This window comes from Micropterus salmoides, unplaced genomic scaffold, assembly GCF_014851395.1.
Source record: "Micropterus salmoides isolate LMB-PRFRI ecotype aquatic unplaced genomic scaffold, ASM1485139v1 Ms_hic_scaffold_147, whole genome shotgun sequence".
NCBI lineage: Eukaryota > Metazoa > Chordata > Actinopteri > Centrarchiformes > Centrarchidae > Micropterus > Micropterus salmoides.
Window position 1 is genome coordinate 3690 of NW_024040563.1, and position 19242 is coordinate 22931.

A 19242-nucleotide genomic window follows, 5' to 3' on the forward strand; every position below is an offset into this window, starting at 1 on the left:
TCTACAGTTCTTTGTATGTACTGAATAATATGTTCTTCCCTTACTTTCGTTTTCCCACATTTCTTTCACTGACCTATTTATTACTTCTATGTAATTCGGTAACCCATTTTGTAAATTAATTTGAACTCTTTCCTCCAGCACCGCCTTCTTTGCCACCACATCTGCTTCCTCATTACCCTCCACACCCATGTGCGCCGGTACCCACACAAACCCCACCTCATACCCTGCTTTGGAAATTCTATACAACACCTGCATAATTTCCACAAGTACATCAGGTCTAGATTTCATTTTAGTATCTTTAATTGTAATCATAGTTGCTGCTGAGTCGCTACATATAACTGAATATTCGTGTTTATTATCTTCGACCCACTTTAAAGCCCATAGAACTGCCACCAGCTCTGCTGTGAACATATGATCTGGAATCCTACATCCTTTTTTATAACCTATTTCTGGAATGCTTACACCAAAAGCCACTTTACCGCTCTCAGGATCCTTTGACCCATCAGTATAGATTTGTAGGTGGCCTCCCCATGTTTGACACATCCGGGCTTTTATCTCCTTCACTACAGCCTCTGACATATTTCTTTTGCTTGTTTCCATAAAATATAGGTCAACATTGGGATCAGGGATCAACCATGAAGGTATATCTGGACGACATATTGGTGGACATACATTTAAATTCATAATACCAGTTTGCTCAGTCATAGATTAGAGTTTTTCTGTAAAGTTTGTTTTGATCCTTCTTGCTGTTCCCATGAACTCCCAGTGTTGACTCAACAGGATTTTTGTTGGTATGTTTCCATCCTGTCCTTTGAGTTTCATTGTATACTTCAAACCGATTTTACGTCTTCTTATTTCTAACGGCATTCCCCCTGTTTCTATTAATAGAGCCGGTATTGGGGTTGTACGAAATGCCCCACTGCACACTCTAAGGGCTTTTGCTTGGACTCTGTCAAGTTGGCTAATCACTGAAGGGGCTGCTGACCCATACACCACACAGCCATAATCCAAAGTTGATCTTATCATTGCTCTGTATATCATCATCATAGATTCACTGTCAGCTCCCCAGTCGGCCCCAGCTTCACACCTTAGGACATTAATTATTTTCCCACATTTCAAGGAAACCATCTCAATATGCTTCTTCCGTGTCATCCTTGCCTGCGTCATGAAGTGCACTTAACAACCCCTCCTTCCAAAGCATATCATAGGCTTTTTCAGTGTCCAGAATCACTGCTACAACTGCTTCTTTATTTGCAATGGCTTTTTTAATGTCATTATCTAAATCTAATACAGCATCCATTGTTGATCGTCCTTGTCTGAATCCACTCTGATGTTCCACAAAAACCCCACTTTTCTCCAGTTTATCCACTAGTCTGTCTGTTATCATGCGCTCCATTATTTTGCATAAAACAGAGGTTAATGCAATCGGTCTGCAAGAACCAGGGTTATCTGGTGCTTTTCCAGGTTTCACAATTGGAATGATTACTGCATGTTTCCACTCTTTAGGAAGACGTCCACTCTCCCATATACTATTAATTAGGGCAAGAGCTTCTTCTTCTATCATTTCTCCACAATTCTTAAATAATTGGTATCCCAGTCCATCCCTACCTGGTGAGGTATCTTTCCCCTGATTTATAGCTTTTTTTAATTCTACCATTGAGAAGAACATATCAGAATTTTCACAGTTTATTTGTAATTTAGTCATATTATTTCTTGTTATTCAACATCTCCTCCTACTGTTTTCTTCACCTACATTGTTGGAACTATGAACTTTTTGAAATTGCGTGACCAATAAATTAGCTTTTTCTTTATTGTTTACAGCTTCAACTCCATCACAGTGAAGGACTGGGATTGCTGTCTGCCTGAGGACTCCTGTCATTCTATGTACTAGATTCCAAATATTTTTTAAAGGCGTATCTGGCCCTAATTTGCTACAAAAATTCCTCCAACTTTGTTTCTTTGCTTCCTTAATTACTTGTCTAGCCTTAGCTCTAAGCTCTAATAGCATAGTTCTCTAATAAATGTTTCCTTAAATTTTTCTTCTTAAATTCTTACATCCCCACAGTTCATTATGAGCATTAATATCCCCAACCCAAATCACCAGTAAACTAATCTTGTCTACAATTTCCTGGAAATGACTTCCTTCCAGTTTGATGCGCGGATTATACAAATTTATAATAGAGTCTTTCCCTTGTTCAGTCCAAACTTCTGTGATAACGCACTCTAAAACTGTTTTTATTTCTATTCTTCTATACTGAGTTCGATTTTTGATAAAACTTGCACATCCCCCTCCTGATTTATTCTCTCTATCTTTCCTTTCACATTTGTACCCAGGTATTACAAAATCTAGTCTTGGGTTTAACCAAGTTTCCTCAATGCAAATAATTTCTGTTTTTTCTATAAGATCGTCTATCAAATGTTTAAATTCTTGCCCGTTCGCAATAAGACTCCTAGCATTCCATTGCATTATGTAAAACATAATACAAAAGACACTAATCACCATCATAGTACCCGTAACTACTGCCCGTTTCTTCTTCTTCTTCATTATCATCAATCTCTAACTGTAAATTCTCATTTGATCTTTGATCTGCACTGTCCTGAGTGTAAGTAAATTCCCATATTTCTTTTGGGCTGATTCCTTTGAAGCCTAGAAGCTTTTCTGCAGCAGAGGCAATTTCTCGTGCCACATCTGATTTTTTGTTTGCCACCAGTTTAACTCTCCACATTGCTTCAACCATGAATGCCAGAAGTCCTTTCTTGCTAATCACAACTGAGTCGTCATTCAAAGTATGTCTCTTCACCAGATCCCTTGCAATGCCCTCCTTGTGTCCTTGGCTGACCCCACTATAGTCCTCCTCTCTCTTTACTGCCTCTGCATAAGATATTTTCCTTTCCTTTTTTATTCTCTCCACATTTTCTGCTTTGATGTAGACAACCCCTGAAGGAAGCTGGATGTTCCCCCCCACAATTACAACATTTCATAGGCTCATTACACTCTTTCCCATCATGTTCCTTGCTACATCGTCTACATCATCTCCTGCTACGTGCCCATATCTCTGGCACTTGAAGCATCTCAGAGGGGGTCTTTCATACTCTTTTACTGGGTAGCTCATGAATCCCAGCATGACCCTCTTTGGTAGCACACCATCTTTAAAGCTGAGAAGGATAGGAGAGGATCCTCTACCATTCTCATTCTTTCCCTGCTTTTCCTGCCATGACATTACCTCCTTTTAGACTAGTTAATATCTCTTGTTCTGATATGTCCAAAGACACATTGTATATCACCCCTTTTACCTCTGTGTTTGCTCTTGGCTTACACACTTCCACTCCCTTACCAAGCACATTTTTTTGCATTTCCGACTTGCATATAATAGATATCATTCCATTCTGCTCAGTAGCCGCATGCATTATATCACCCAGCTCTTTTTTTAAGTTCGTTTGTCAATTTAAGTGGATTGACGGCAGAAAATCCATTCCTTCCTTTAACTTTGATTAGAACTTTGAATCCTTAATCACTGCTTGGATTTGGCCTCTTTGCTTTAGTCTGCTGGTTTTCCATATCACTTTCCTGAGAGTTGTACCCTCGCTCTGTTTTGTGCTTTTTCTTACTCGCTGTGTTCCATTTTCCCCCCAACCCCGTCCCAATCCGCTCCCTTGGGCATGTTTTGACTCTGATTTTAGGTAATCCCAGACTGTGTGAACTATTAGTGTTTTAACCAGGAGCAGTAAAGCGTTTTCCTTTACAGGAGACTCACCACACGCCTTCCTTTCACTCTGGATCTATCGGCTGAGTTTGCGAAGACCCACACTGACAGCTGATTCAGATGGCCGTTAACGTTCTTAGTATCCTGAACGCAGAGCAGAGTAAGACCTCTTTGCCTCTTTTCCCTCTCTGATTACGGTGACGCGTTAAAATAGTAGTAACGTTAGCCTTGGCATTGAGAGGGAATAGAACAGTGTCATAACGTACCGACGTAAGGGGGGGGGCAGGACCACCAGAGACCTCAGAGTGACTCAGTTGGATATGTATTTTTTTAAATCTCATAATCTGTGGACCAATCGATATCCTCATTTTACATTACAAATATAACGTTTGACAGATTTTCTTTCTGGTAACGCTTTTTTAAAAGTGTAGGCGACAGTATGTCAAATGATAAAAGTTATTTTGATATAATGTAGATTTTAATATCAAGTACTTATTATTAATGCACCCATTACATGTTTATTAATGGTAATGGTAATTTATTTACCACCAAAGTAAAAAAAGTACTACATTCATAGTTTTATTTAAATACTCACTATAGAGAATGGCCTCTGTCAGTACTACATTGAAGGGGATTATTATTAGATCATTGGATTATTATGATGCATTCGTTTTTTATTCACAATGAAAATTTTGTGTCCCAGCAGTTTTAATTTATGCAGATAGATTTGATTTTGCAGATAATTTGATAACTGCTAACTGGATGAAAAGGTTCATATAAAAACCCCTGTTTTACAGTTGTTTGTGTGGGAGGGATATGTCATGGAGTCTGAATGCACTTACTGTAAGTTGCTTTGCACAAAAGCATCTGCCAAGTTTATGTAATGAAACATATTATTTTTGGGGTAACCCTTTAAAGCCCCCCCCCCCTTCAAGGAGGCTTGGATTGCCATCCGTATAGGGCATTCATTACCTCCTGGGTCACCACATACATTGAGAATATTTGTTCCTTGAGTTAGGCCCCCCAGGCAGAATTTCCTTCCGGGCTGCTTACAAATCCTGCTTCCTTTAAACACATGGGCAACCATGACTCTGGCAAAACCTGGTAAAGCATCTGAATTCTAGAGAATTGGGTACAAGGATCCCTAAGCAAGCCTAAACTCTGGGAACAAAAGTCGCCAACATCAAGAGATCCTAAAAAACAGTTCATTCATTGGTGACAGACTGTGAGGAAGTGGCGGTTTAATGTTTCTCATGTTTGAAGTTGTAAAATATCTGTTTACCGTCATCATGTTCGGTTTTACTGCCCCTGCCCTTCTGGGCTGTTGCTTGTCATCACTAAAGGAAATTGAGCCATGTGCATGTTTGCCTGCAGAGAGAATAGGAATATCCCTTTCAAGTGTGAGTATAGCCGTGCCACACATGCATAGTCACAGCAGTCACTCTTTAGTGTGTCAAATAAATGAAAGGTTGGAGCTCAGTGACGACTGAGTCTGACTCCAGCAGCCACAGACATGGACAGAAAAATTAGGAGAAAGTCACAGAAAATGCAAACATCTTTTTTTTTTTTACTGTCTTGAAAATATTGAAATCTGATTGTGTTTACATAATATTACATTACAAATACTGTAGTTCACCACACCTCCTGCAGCAGACAGGAAGAATAGGAAGAGTTATATTGTAGTAGACACATTTTGGGTAACTCATGAGAGATGAATAAGAAAACAAAGCAAGAAGTGAAAAGAAATTAAGATAAAAAAAATATGCCAAAATAAAATGAAAGTAGCAAAGATGCATTTCTTGCAGCAAAGCTTTACAGAAGTAAATCTTTATCTGCAGCAAAACCAAAATGCATACACATATGCACATACTCTGGATAAAGCCAGTGGTAGGAATAAATGTAATAGAGCCAAAATAACTATAAAATGCTATAAACATGGTGCCAGATAAGCTCATTCAAAACTCCTAATTGCCACATAAATCCTTTATAGACACTATTACAACAGAAAGAGGCAATTCCATTTAGTCATTATGAAATTGAAATTGCCATTTTTCAAAATGACTCTATAATTGATAATTTCAAGAAGCAGGTATAAGGCAATAACTATTAAATTAGTAAGTACAAATAATGATTACGCATAATAAAGTATGTAAATGTTTATATGGCAAATAGGTTTACAATTAAAACTCAAGAGGTACAAATTAAGTAACTTCTTTGACAAGAAATTACTTGAACAGTCTCAAAAAGTCATGCATGTCATTCAAAAGTTGAATTGCAAGGCAACAGATGTGATTTAATCATAATAAAAATATATATTTAGTTTGGAGAAAAGATGTAAACGCTGTTGAAGTTTCTCACACTTGTGTAAAAACAAAAAAAAGGCATCTCTGGATCTGAGCAGTACTTCGTTAAAGATTAAAGCTTGGACAGCTAGATCACACTGCTCAAACATGAACACCGCTCTGTTGGACTGCCTCTGACGGAGGATTAAGGGATGGCAGGACAGTCCAGGCGGGGGCAGAGCTCTACACTTTTACAACATCTGAGGTAGAGAGTGTCACAGGTCTGCAGAGAAAAAGTCATCGACCCACAGAAATTCAGTGTCGGTGCACTTTTTTCCAAAGGGTCTCTGAGTTTTCCACAAGCAGTCTATCACTGTCAGCAGTGACGGACTGACGAGTCACTTCCTAACACGTTCAGATGGTTCACTGACACTACCTGTAGGCTTTATGGAGACGGATGACAGCAAGCAAACAGGATTAATACACTTCCAGTCATTTTCATTACAGCACATTTTGGTCTTCAGTAATTGAAATCAAGGCTTTGGGCAAATGCCTGTCAATCACAGCATGACATTCTCCACAAAAAATAAAAAATAAATACAATATGCAAACATAAAACGAACAGTTTCCTACTAAAGGTTAATGAATTTGGTACAGAGTTAATGGTTAACTTGACTTACCTCGACTAATGGTCACGTAGTAAATGATTAGTCAAACTCATGTCCTCAGCTCCGTCTCAAATAGTGGAAACTGTAAGGTACTGTAGGTAAATGTCTAATAGCCTTTTCATAAAGTGGCGAGGAACTACATATGCAACAGTGATTTAAGAGGTCACCCATCCAAGCAGGTGATTTGTTGTTGAAACAGTGATGGTTGTTTTATGACCGTCAGCTACTGGGCAAACTTCATGTTCTTTTATATACAAACATTTAAGCTTTTCCCACTTTAAACTGCGGCGTGACATGGTAAATCCATGTCGCACAATGAAAGCACACACTGAATTTGGACCAAATTACACAGAAAAAAAAGAACAACTTTAAAAACATCTTTGGCTCTTTAAAGGAAATACTGCTTAATGTCAATTAACAGACATGTACACAACACAATGTTAATATGGACCCATATTTAGGCTCATAAGCGAAAGCCGGTGTTCTTATGCTGGCTAAGAGTTCTTATTGTTTAAGAAATCTTAAGAAATGTTTGGGATGATTCCAGGCAGTCTCTGCGTCCGCTAAGAAATAGTCCAGCACATAAAGCCTCAATTACACATCTGTCTTTAAATCTTTTTGTAGGGACTGAAATGACAACAAACAAGTTAATTTGTGCGTTTTAGAGCTGGTGGAAGTTCAATTTTGCTAACTTCAGGCAGGGGCAGCCTTATTGTTTCCCCTCTGTGCTAAGCTAAGATAACCAGCTCCTGGCTGTGCCCATATATTTAACGGACATGTGTTAAGAGTGGTGTCGATTTCTTCATCTAACTGTTGGCATGGAAGCGAATAAGAGCATTTTCCTTGTTGAGTCATTCCTCAAAAGATATTATGGTTTAAACACAGTGCAGAGGTTTCTCAGTCACACGGTTTGATTATCAACAGCCTCTTTGCATGATTCAGTACAACCAGGGCCGGATTAACCCTCTATGGGGCCCCAGGGGAAAAATGGGTTGTGGGCCCTTATTGGTTCCCTATTTCTGCAGCTATCTGTGTATTGTGTTTATATTAGTTAATTCATTATAATTAGTTTGTGGTAATTTGACAAGCCACAATTTGATTTAGGAAAATACACCATGGAAGCATTGTATAAACTTAGATAACAAAGGCCTTAAATGTAGATTTTACCTGGGGCCCCAATACACAATGATGTAATAATCCTTAAGGTCCATATCGTTTCAGTTTATACTCTGCTTTAGTGGTGCTTAAAGTGTTACCAAACTAATCTCCAGTTAATTACCATAAGCTTTTTGCAACATGGTGAACCTGGAGCCTTTGGGCCCCCGAGGGTCTGTGCTCTGTCTTGCTTGGTTGGCAGTCCATTGTATAAAATGTCAGATTTCCTGGATCCAGCCTGAGGGACAGAGCTGCTTGTCTTGAGATGTAAAATCATTGTGCTTAAAGCTGTTTCCACTGAAGTGTCCGAGCACCTTCACGGCCCCCGATCCCAGAGCTTCATGACTAATAATGACTTCCTAAAGCCCAAATCTCTCAGTTACTGTCCCTTTAAAATACTGCGGAGCACTATTTACACTTTTGGCATGCTTTAAGACGGTGTTGACAGGACAATCCTGTCTGAGGGACCACTGGAGACAATAAAGATGGCACATTTAAGAAGGATTTTGTAGCAAACCAGTTTGCTTTGCACTGAAGCAAAAGAATGATTGAGGCCAAATCAAGTTATACTCCTAAACATGAGTGGTTTCCTTCTCATGTAATCTAATAGGTGTTCTTTTTATGCCATATTTCTTCATCTAAAAACATTCGGTAGTGCTGAAAATTGATTGTAAAGAATGATGCAAGTCCATATTTCCCTTCTGAATCTGAAAGTGATGTTTCTGGGAGAGATCCTGGCTAAAGACTGAATCAGCAGCTGTCACGCTGTGTTTATACACAACATGCCTTCTTTCCCTTGTGACAAATGTGAAATGTGCAGTTTTCTCCATTTTCATCTGAAACTTCAATTTTGCCTGCTGTAAGATTAGAAACAATCGAATGCATAGTTCTTCAGGATCACATTCATGTTAAACTGTACTTCAGCCTCTGAATGGCTGATATGTTTCATTGCTTTGGCGTTTTCCAACATTCTCCTTCTGAAGGCAGTCATTACAATCTTGGCTAAATCACAAATACTGTAGCTCAGTACACAGTCTCAGTCTGAGCGTGTCTCACTGTCAGTCTGTCGAGCGGGGCTCCTAGAGGACAGACTCTCCAGTTTTGAACTGTGCTTCTCCCTGAGCCTTGTCGTGTTCTATCATTTTCTGGGTGACGTTCTGCTCCCTGCTCAGGGCCTCTTCCTTCTCCCTCCTCTTGCGCCTGGCCTCCACCCAGGGTATCAGACACAGCACGGCTCCTCCGACAATCGGGGGTATGCCTGCTAGGTAGAAGGCCACGTCGTAGCTTCCCAGTCTGTCCCTCAGGAAGCCTGCAACCAGGGAGCGAAAGACATAAGACACAAGTGGAGATAATATCAAGTCATCACTGCTCTGCAAATCTACAAATCTGCAAATCTACATTCTACCACCTCAAAAACATCTCCACACTGCTGCCGTCACTCACTGTGGCAGAGACCCTCGTTCATGCCTTCATCGCCTCCCGTCTGAGGGGAGCCTGTGCAGGGCTCTGCTGGATACCCGGACAGGCTCCAGCATGTGTAAAACTCATCTGCTAGGGTTCTGACCCACTCCACACCCTGGCAGTACATCGCCCCCACCCTCATCCACCTTCACTGGGTCCTGGTCCTGTATCTCCTACAAAATCCCGCTACTCACCTACAAATGTTTCCATGCCCTTGCCCCCCCAGTACCTGTGGCTTAGAGGTAGAGCAGGTCAGATCGGCGGTTTGATTGATGTTTCTCTCTGTTATTTGTTATTTTTAGATCTGCCTGCATATAGGTAAGGTGGCATAATAAAAATGCATCCAACTGTGATTCCAGTCAGAGAAACGGCCAATAAACGTTTCCTTAAGCCCTCTTTTTAGTGCAACATCTACACAGAAAGAACAGCTCCTGCATCACACCTTAATTTACCTGGATTTGGTTTGGATTGAGGCTTTTAACCACAATCATAACATTGACCTTACTGTGGCCTGTAAGGGTCAGTAATAAACAGGATTATCTGAAGGCTAGCTTTTAGGAGCACACTCAAACAGACTGCTGAATGTCGACTGGGCACAGAACCATTAACAGATCCTGCTGCTGAGAGTGAACATGTGGGTTCAGTGGGACAGAACAGGCCCTCCACTCTCATGTTCATGTCTATGTTTACACCTCGCATACAAAGCTTTTACATGCACTTAAGTTTCCTGTAGTAACTGCAGTAACTGCAGAGAAACCTGTTTTCTTAAACATCATGTAAATGTGAGACCCAGTTTCTGGGTGGCAAGTAGAGAAACCTTGACCTCCCCAGCTAGATTTGTCCTGGAGAAAGATTTCTTATTGGCTTTTTACACATGAAAATGTGCATGAGAAAGACTTCAGCACTGAAAGTACCACAGGATAAAAGCAAAGATCAGCCCTGCCTTCAAAATCAGAAAAATTATGGCAACAATTGAACATGACACTTTGTAGTCTATATAGGTCTGAATTGAGTTTAGTCAGTTAAAAACTGACCTGCTGCATGTACACATGGATTTTGTAAACAGTAACCACGTTACTACACTGCATGCAAACGCATCATCATAACGTGGTTTCTCTGGTGCATGTAAATATTTCCGGAGGGAGTCACTGGTTCATTTAGAGGGAAGTTCAAGTCCGGTGTCTGAAAGCATTGACTGTGATAAAGTCTCCATGAGCAACACTCAATCTGTAGCTGACCCTGACCTCTGACCTCTGACCTTTCTGAAGGGGGAAAGTCAAAAGAGTTTGATAAACAGTCACACATACTGTATCTCTAACAAAAAAATATTTCCTTGGCTTTCAGACGGTTCAAGCACTCTGCACATGATGCTCACACGAGCTGATGTACAGAGTCATATCATGGGAAACCTATGAACCTACACAAGGTTTTGTCACTTGCTTTCTGGTGTTGAAGGGTCATGCATTTCCCATGGAATGGACTGTTAGGGTATAGTATATTCAGCAACTACAAGGTGTCAAAGTAAACACTAGGTGGTGCAACAGATCTATGAATACCGTATTATGTGTCTGTAAAAGACGACCTCTATTCTTTATCTAGGACAGACATTAAGAGGTTTACTAGAATACTGCAGGAGTGATTTTATCTGACAGCAATAATGACACTGGCAACTGGTTCGCTTGCTCCACCTTTCTACTTCACTAGATTCAGTATTTACAGGTACTATGTGGAGGTACATTAACCTTTTCTGTTCATAGTGCCTGCTAAAGGTGTTCTATCTGCTTATTTTAAATAGTCTAATGAAAAGGTAAGTATCAAAAATACTTGATCACAGTAGGGGAAGCTTGTTTTCTTTGTTTTGCCTCCACAGAGAGGTTAGAGGTATTCAGTGGCTTGTTGAGACCACCGACAGTATTTAGACTATTCCTGTGTTACCTGCGATGGGGGGCCCCACAGTCATGGGCACGGACATCAGGCCCAGCAGGAAGCCGATAGCCTGGGACACGTCATTGGCCCCGACTAGCTCAAAGGCGATAGGGGCCATGATGCAAATGAAGCATCCGTCAAACAGCCCCATCAGCAGGCATACGGCGATCAGCCCGCCGAAGATGTTGCACAGAGGGATCATCATGGACATGAGGCCGATGACCAAGAAGGAAGCCACCTAGAGGACAAGACAGAGCGGTCTTGAAATTCTTGCTTGTTAATTTGAGAGTTTAATCTTTATGTAGTCATTTTAAGTCATTTCATTAAAAGCTTCCACATCAGGGTACAGTTTCCTTTCAAGTTCAAGTTACTTTGGATTTCAGTCAAGTGGTTTAGTAACCACTTGACTCAGTAACCATCACATGATTATCTAAATGCTGTTTCAGAGAGTTTTCAGTGGTCAGAGCTTTTTTATGTAAATAGAGGAACTAAAGTCAACTGAAATACATTAAGTAATCTCTTTTTGTAGTCAAAAATAATGTTGAACAAGTGCTGTAGCTACATGTTATGGGCAAGCATGTGTTGTTAGTGGTACTGAAGAGTAAACACCACACCAACACCTAAACGGACCAGAGTCTGTGACTAGGCTGCTGTGGCTCAGTGTGACCGTCTGCTCTGCAATGCTGATATTACTGCTTAATGCAAGATTTGATTTGCTGTATCAAAATGAAGTATCCATCTACGTAGACGGATACGGAACAGGATTTCAACAACCTAATGCAAAACCAGGGGGCATCATTATGAAACCAAAAAATATATATAAATATAAATGTTTCCCTTTTGGGTTTCTCAAAGCAGATATGTATGCTGCAACAGACTTTTTTTTTCAGTTTAAATATTAGCATAAATTGGTGACTATAAGCAGCTTTAGTATAAACAAAATGAGCCTTCAAAAAGGCTTCTAAAGTATGATCATATAATCTGGAAAGTACAGATGTGACAACCACATCACCTGTAAGTCTGTTTCCTTCAAGTATAAGGCCAGGCACTCACCTGCAGATAGACTTTGTTGACTCCATTAACATAGTCTGCCACCCTTCCGAAGATGAGACGGCCCACGCCGGACGTGATGCCGATGCACATGAGCAGAACTTCTTTATTTGCGTCTGTTCCAAAACGCTCCTCCACGTGCTTCATCTGTGGACAAGCAGGGAAACAGATGAACACAACTGTCTCACAGCTCCAACCCAGAGCAAGGGGAAAAAGAATGTTAAAAATGCAGAAGAGGAAACTAGTTAAGATATATATAAATTCAATAATTTATTCATGAAGTCGCATTGTGATTGAGATCCCTTAAAACAAATCATGCATACACAACATCACAGACAATTCAGTCAGACACACTAATTAATTGTCATTTACACCAAGTATCAGAAGTATCTAACTAAGTAGAACTTAGTTCATTGTGGCAGAAACCAGTCTACCCCGATTCAGAGTTAGTATGAGAAACTTTTAAAAAGCCATTGGTATACAAGTTGGTACTGGAATAAAAACGGTCATTGCAGTGCTCATTTGGAAAGTGAATTCTGTTTATGTATACTGTAAATAACACACAAACCTTTATGCTTTTGTGACACATTTATCAGCCATCTAGGTAGCTGATTTGAAATCACCTGCAACAACAGTCTACACTCAAAAACAGCAATAAGCAGACTCATCAAAACCAATGGAAAGCCACTTATTTAACAAAATATCGTGGTTAACAGTATAAAATGCTTTGAAGAGAATTACAAGGCGTGCAGCACAATGCTGCTTTTATCATTAATAATGTTAATGTAACATCAGCAGTTTCTTAGCAGGACATTATTTTCCTCCAGGGGCCTTCCACAACGTTACAATATGAAAGCATATTTTGGTATGGTAGTTCTTTGGTTTGCAGGGGAACAAAACAACACTAGCTGAAGAAAATACAGATTCCTATCTTATTCCACACAGAAATTCAAAAATATTATTGGCACCGTTTTTGGAGGTTGCGAGAAATAATGGATTTTAAGTAGGTAATTCCCCTTGAACTCACCTATTGTGAGTCTCAGGTGCCTGCAGGGTAATAATCGCTCATTCAACTAGTTTAAATAGAGCAAAGTACTCATTCTGCTGTTTTGCGTCACCTGCGTACCACACTGAGCATCCAGAAAAGACAGACTCTCCAGACGGAAGACTGTAGCAAAACGTGGACAATCTCAAGTCCACAAGTCCTGGAAATCTCCAGAGACCTTGATGTTCCCGTGTCCACCGTGTCCGGTGTTAATCAAGAAGTTCAAGGTCCATGGCACAGTAGCCGACCTCCATGAAAAGAGACACAAGAGAAAAGTTGACCAATGTTTGCAGCGAAGAATTATTTGAATGGTGGGGAAAGGACCACAGACAGCTGCATAACAAATTCGAGATGATATTCAGACACGAGAGAGACAGCCCGGAAAGCCCGGCTCAAGTTTGCCAAAACACACCTGAACAAGCCAAGATCCTTCTGAGATAATATCCTGCGGACAGATGACCAAATTACAGCTTTTGGTAAAACGCAGATAGTGAGAAATAATATCCAAATAAAAACCAAAAATAACGTGTATCAGTCAAACATTTACTGATGTTTTGGGTTTGCTTTGCTCCTTCTGGTACTGGGTGCCATGGATCTGTGCATGGCATCATGAAATTGGGAGACTATCGCGGTATTTTGGAGCACAATGTTCTAAATAGAGTCACAAAGCTCCGTCGAAGGTCATGGGTCCAGGGTTGGACAGTGGCCCAAAACACACATCGACAGCAACGAGTCCAGATCTAAATCCCACTGAACACATGTGGAGAGATCTGAACTCTGAGAGAACTGTAGAGAGGGGTAAAATCTCACAGGTCTATAGGACGCGCTTGACAGCAGTCAAAACCATTTCTGTTTATTTTATGATTTAAAGTGTTAAAGTTCTGAATGAAATGTAACAATGTTACTGTACAAATAATAAAGAATCGTTTTTCTTTCATCGTGCAAAAGTGCCAAAAGTGATTCCAGGATTTTATACAGACATAAAAGCTTAGATATTTGTTTTTTAAAGTGGCAGTGTAAAAATGAAAAAAGGAGGAAGTTTACACTCCACTTACTCAGCGTTCTCCATACTTCTGCAGAAATTTGGTTGTAATTGTATGTGGTTTTGAAATGTTTAATTCCCCCGGCTTTGGACTGTATCAGCCATTTTTTAGCCAGGAGTTTGTTGTTGCTACCATGTCACAGCCTACTACTGCTACCCATCAGCACCCTTATCCAACATATTTCAACATTCCTCATTTGTCTTCTGTTTTTCTCTAATTGACTAGTGAGAAAAGCAGATCCTCCTACCCCAAAGCACCAATCTGTGAGGCCCGAAGAAAAGGAGGGCCTGCTGTGTGGAGCGCTGCCAGCTACATCTACCTCCAGGCAGACTGCAGCAGTCCTGCTCAAAGGGCCTGTCTGTCTGTCTGCTGCTGCCCCCCCCCCCGTGCAGGTCCATCTGCAAAGACCTCTGGATGACTTATGGTCACAACACCATGCTCTGTGCTCAGCAGTGTCCTCAGTGGGGATCCACACATCCAAGAAGCAGCGCTGCAGGCGTAATAAATGGAGGCTCAGTGTGTGTGTGTGTGTATGGATTAGCAGAGTAATTGATGACACACACGCCCAGCTAACCCCGGGAGGTCATTTTCAGTTCGCATTCTCCCAGCTGAAGTTCTGTTTGAGAGGTCCACATGTTAGATTTGCTATTTTGTCTTAGCTTATCATTACTATTATCAGGTAAAGCAGTGATGGTTGATAGTAAATGGTGTTCACACAACTCTTCAGTCACTATTTTAGGCTCCTGATCTCACTCTGGTAATGGAAATGGACTGTTGAATTCATAATAATATATGTTTTATGATGAAGGACTCTGAGATATAACTCACACCAACTACCCCAAGGCTTTGTGCAGACGTGAAATGTATTGCTTCAGTTGAAGGAGATGGATGGTTTTACATCTGAAGGAATCCACTGTGGTGCAATGTGTTTACTACATAACACTGCATACATCAGGCACAGTACACTATGATCTGGTCAAGTGGATCATGTAGCCAAGACGCAAGATCACAAGCTAGGAAAACACTTGCAAGCAAAAACCCCACGTCCCAACTTCCCCTGATAAGATGAATCTGGGCAGCTACATTTATCTGCTGTGATCTTGTGCTGTTTTTTTGATTACTGGACAGACATGAGGAGGAAATCTATAAAACACGGTCCTTCAGTCAAAGTGACCAGCAGGGTTAACACCACTGGATGGTTCAGGCAGACAGAAGAAGACATTCCCTATTGAACTCTCTGACTCATTCACAAGTTGCATCAATTATGTTTGTTTTGTATTGGAGTCTTCCTGAGAGGTTGTAGGACGGTGCTGTTTCATGTGTTTACTCATTACAAATAAAAAGCAAGAGAAACTTTGCTGCTCCTCTGTTTCCGCCTGTGTCATGCCAGTGTTTATCATGGAGCCTTGTAGTTTGTAGTTTCTCCAAACGCCTGTCACTCCACATTGCTGCACACCGACCAAAAAAAAGATGCTACTTGATGCGATATTTCCACCAATCCCTTGAATGACTGGCAAACAAATAATTCTATATGGAAATGAATGGATCGAAGAGTGTTGCTTAACAAAGCTGCATAGAAGACTGCAACAGGAAGTAGTCCGACTGCCCACTTTCACATGTGATATAACTCAGAGCTTCACAGATGGCCTTGTGGCCGAGAACATCAGAACCCCTGCAAAATAAAAAGGCACACAAGCATACAGCTTCTCCTGCCATGACGAGTGAAAAAGTCTCTACACTCTTAAAAGCTGCTTTAATAGTGTGTTTCAGGGTGAGTTTTCCCTGTCAGAGCCCCACTGTTCACCAGCCCACATTCTCTCTGCTCTCTCTACTTGGCTGTTTAATGGTCATTAAACATTCAGCCCTCTTCCAGCCCACACACTGCAGCCCTGCAGGTGCTCATCATCAAACACACTGAAACAAGTTTATTTTCACAGTAGAGGCAGCTTTCCATGAGAAAGTAATATTCTATATGCTGCTATGTTTCAGCCATACTGCTTCAGCAAGGGGAGGATGACATGCGTTATCTGTCCGCCTGATAGGATCAAACTGTCTCATGTGCTGTTCTTCAATATGTTGGCTATTTCGCAAATATATTCAACTTATTTACCACTCTGCCCTTGATAATACACTACCACGCCTTTTCTTTACCCACTCACACAACAAACATAGCCAAACCGTAATACCAACATCTTATCTCAAATCAGCAGTCCTAGGAAACGTGTTTGCATGTCACTCTAGCTAAACTGGACTTTACACTTTTACAGTCTTCAGATATGTACAGCTTGATTTGGAAAGAGGAAAAACACACATGGAACTGTGGCAGCGTGGCTCTAAAAGGCAGCACCCAGCATTTTATGCAAAGAAACACTCTCTCATGCACACAAACACAACAGAGAAAGAAAAGTATGGAGAGGTTTTGAGGGCCTGATAGGACTCCCTTCCTGAAAGGCTGAACAATGTGCGGCTTGACCCATGTCTTTTCCTTCTTTTTCTTCCCATGCAGGCCAAGTGCAAGGAGGGGGGCTCTGTGTCTAGGGAAGGAAAGCTGCTGGGGCTATAAGGCCAGGGGTGGCGCCAAGGCTGCAGCCAGGCCCCTGTGGTGTCCCAGTCTGAATAGTAGACACAGGAGAAGTGTTGGGAAAACACAAGCTGGGATCCCCGGGACAGGCTGATCTCTCTCCAATAACAGTCATCGTGTCCAAATAAACATCACCTTCTGAGTCCGTCCAGCACATCCAGACTCTGCTCTCCAGCCCTCCCAAGAAGATGTTTTCTCCAAAATCATATTTTCCCATCTTATAGCTAAAACAAAGGGAGATTGAGCGAAGGTGAAACCTGTTTACAGAGCTGTCTTGACTGAAATGAGATGTGCAGATTGAATCTTGCTGTCATATTTGGTTACATTACAGCTGACGTATCTCATGTGGACACACACTGCTGTGAGAGAATTGGGAAGCTGCCGTGATGTACAGTTTGTGGAATGCAGTCACGTTAACGGCTGCAGGTTTCAGTATATACACTGTGAGATTCAGCTTTTGGCTGGAGTATGTTCCATTTAGATGTACACATTTGCGGGTGGGTGCATGGGATTTCACCCTTTCTGGTTTGCTGGCTCAAAATTTATCCCCCCCTCAGAGTGATCAATGCTACTTCACTAGTGATGCAAGGGTTCATCATTTTCAAGAAAAAAACATCCCCCCTCTGCTTTCTTCACAAATCACAGCCTGGATGTACAGATCATTGCTATAAGGTCAACCTCTGGCCCTTTAAGGAGATAAACAAGAAGAAGACGACTCCAGGTGGCAGTAACACACAGTGAAAAGTAGTAAGCTGCTGGCAAAGAGTACAGGAGAAGAAGACTGGTAGCATGTATGTAAAAAAAATGTAGGTTTCAAAATACTATAAAAGAATCAGCTTTGCAGTGTTTCATGAGAGAGAAAATGCCTTCAATATCTTTGTTAGGCCTCAAGGATACACACAATGAAAAACACTGACGCTCTGCGTAGCTGGCAGGGATCACTCTTAAAGACAAAATTAATTCCATAAAAAATTACATAATATTCCTGATTCAGTTTATTTCTGCACATTAGTTAAGGCAGCTGTGACACTCACTTTACTAATAGTGTCAGGATCATTTGTTTGGATATTAAATGGCCGGCAGACAGCAGATATAACATCATTGTGAAAAGTGCAGTGCCAGAAAGTGTTTAAAAACTATCACCAATTAGGGTAGCTTTAGTATTTAGTATTTTAGTTTTTTTAAATGCTGCAAAACGTTGGCATAGTTGTCTGAATCAAAGATCACAAAATTAATATTTATGAGGTATTGAGGTATTAAATGAAGTGTTTTTCTGACCTACAGTATTAAAATAAGATCATGCTGTAATGCGTCTCATAAAATATTTGAAGGGTGTCTCTTCCTTACTTAGATCTTCCTAACGTGCAGAGACAATCTTATATACTGTATGGTCCTCAACCATCTCATGCTAATACTCTGTACGGTCACTGAATACCTGGCTGGGCTTCCCTTCCTTTCACCTTTCACAATAATAAAACTCACATTGCTAGTAACAGTTTTGATTTCTGTGACCTCTCGCACGTATTCTTCCCTCGTGCCAACAAACACATCCAAATCATTAGATTAGGATACAGCGAAATCGCACTATGGAATCTCTCTGTTGGCATTACTATTCATCATCAGACTGACCTTTGACCCAGAGAGTGGGCTACTGATACCCAGCAACACAAACAAAATATAAATACGTAGTATGTATGAAGGTCAGTGAAATCAAATTTGTTTGAGAGAGCAGATGAATGAAGAAGTATGTAGAAAACACAAACTTACCAGATGAACATAAGGCACAAAGTAGCCATAGAGGGCTGCAGGGATACCAAAGGCCCAAATGCGATATCCCAAAGACTTCCAGATATTGATGTTGAAGATCTGACTCATGGGTGGGCACCGGCTGCCTGTACGGGTATTGGCAGATTTGACAGGTAGCAGGGGCTTGTAGGTGAAGCCGGCCAGCATCAACACAAACATAAGGATGCAGAGGACGCGCATGGTGTGTTGGAGGCCCACTTTTTCCAGCAGGCCCGAAAGCAAGAAGGGCAGGGTGATGGTGAAGATGCTGCTTCCGGCCGTCACAATGCCGTTCACCAGGCCCAGGCGCTTCTTGAAGTAGTGGCCCAGGATGACCAGGCTAGGCTGGTAGGCGAAAGAGCAGCCGCAGGCAAACACAATGCCATAGGTGAAGTACATGGGACCCAGGGACCTGTGAGGACATAAAACAACAAGATACATCACTGTACATCCTTTTGACTCACTGCAATTCATCCAAAGATGTCTCGCAGCAAATAGCCAGCTACTGATTTGCATTAGGGCTCCTAACAAATTCTCATGGC

At 41.1% G+C, this 19242-nt stretch overlaps 1 protein-coding gene across 1 annotated transcript in view; it reads right to left on the minus strand.

Moving 5' to 3' along the window:
- Window positions 1–5251: 5251 nt before the first annotated feature.
- slc16a10 (solute carrier family 16 member 10) overlaps window positions 5252–19242 on the minus strand; it is a 36731-nt gene continuing 22740 nt past the window's right edge. Inside the window, exons 3-6 of the mRNA XM_038719493.1 lie at window positions 18683–19112; window positions 12250–12393; window positions 11206–11434; window positions 5252–9118 (exon numbers count right to left, since the gene is read on the minus strand). Of these exons, the coding sequence (XP_038575421.1) occupies window positions 8889–9118; window positions 11206–11434; window positions 12250–12393; window positions 18683–19112 (1033 nt within the window). The 3' untranslated portion in view covers window positions 5252–8888. The remainder of the gene's footprint in view (window positions 9119–11205; window positions 11435–12249; window positions 12394–18682; window positions 19113–19242) is intronic.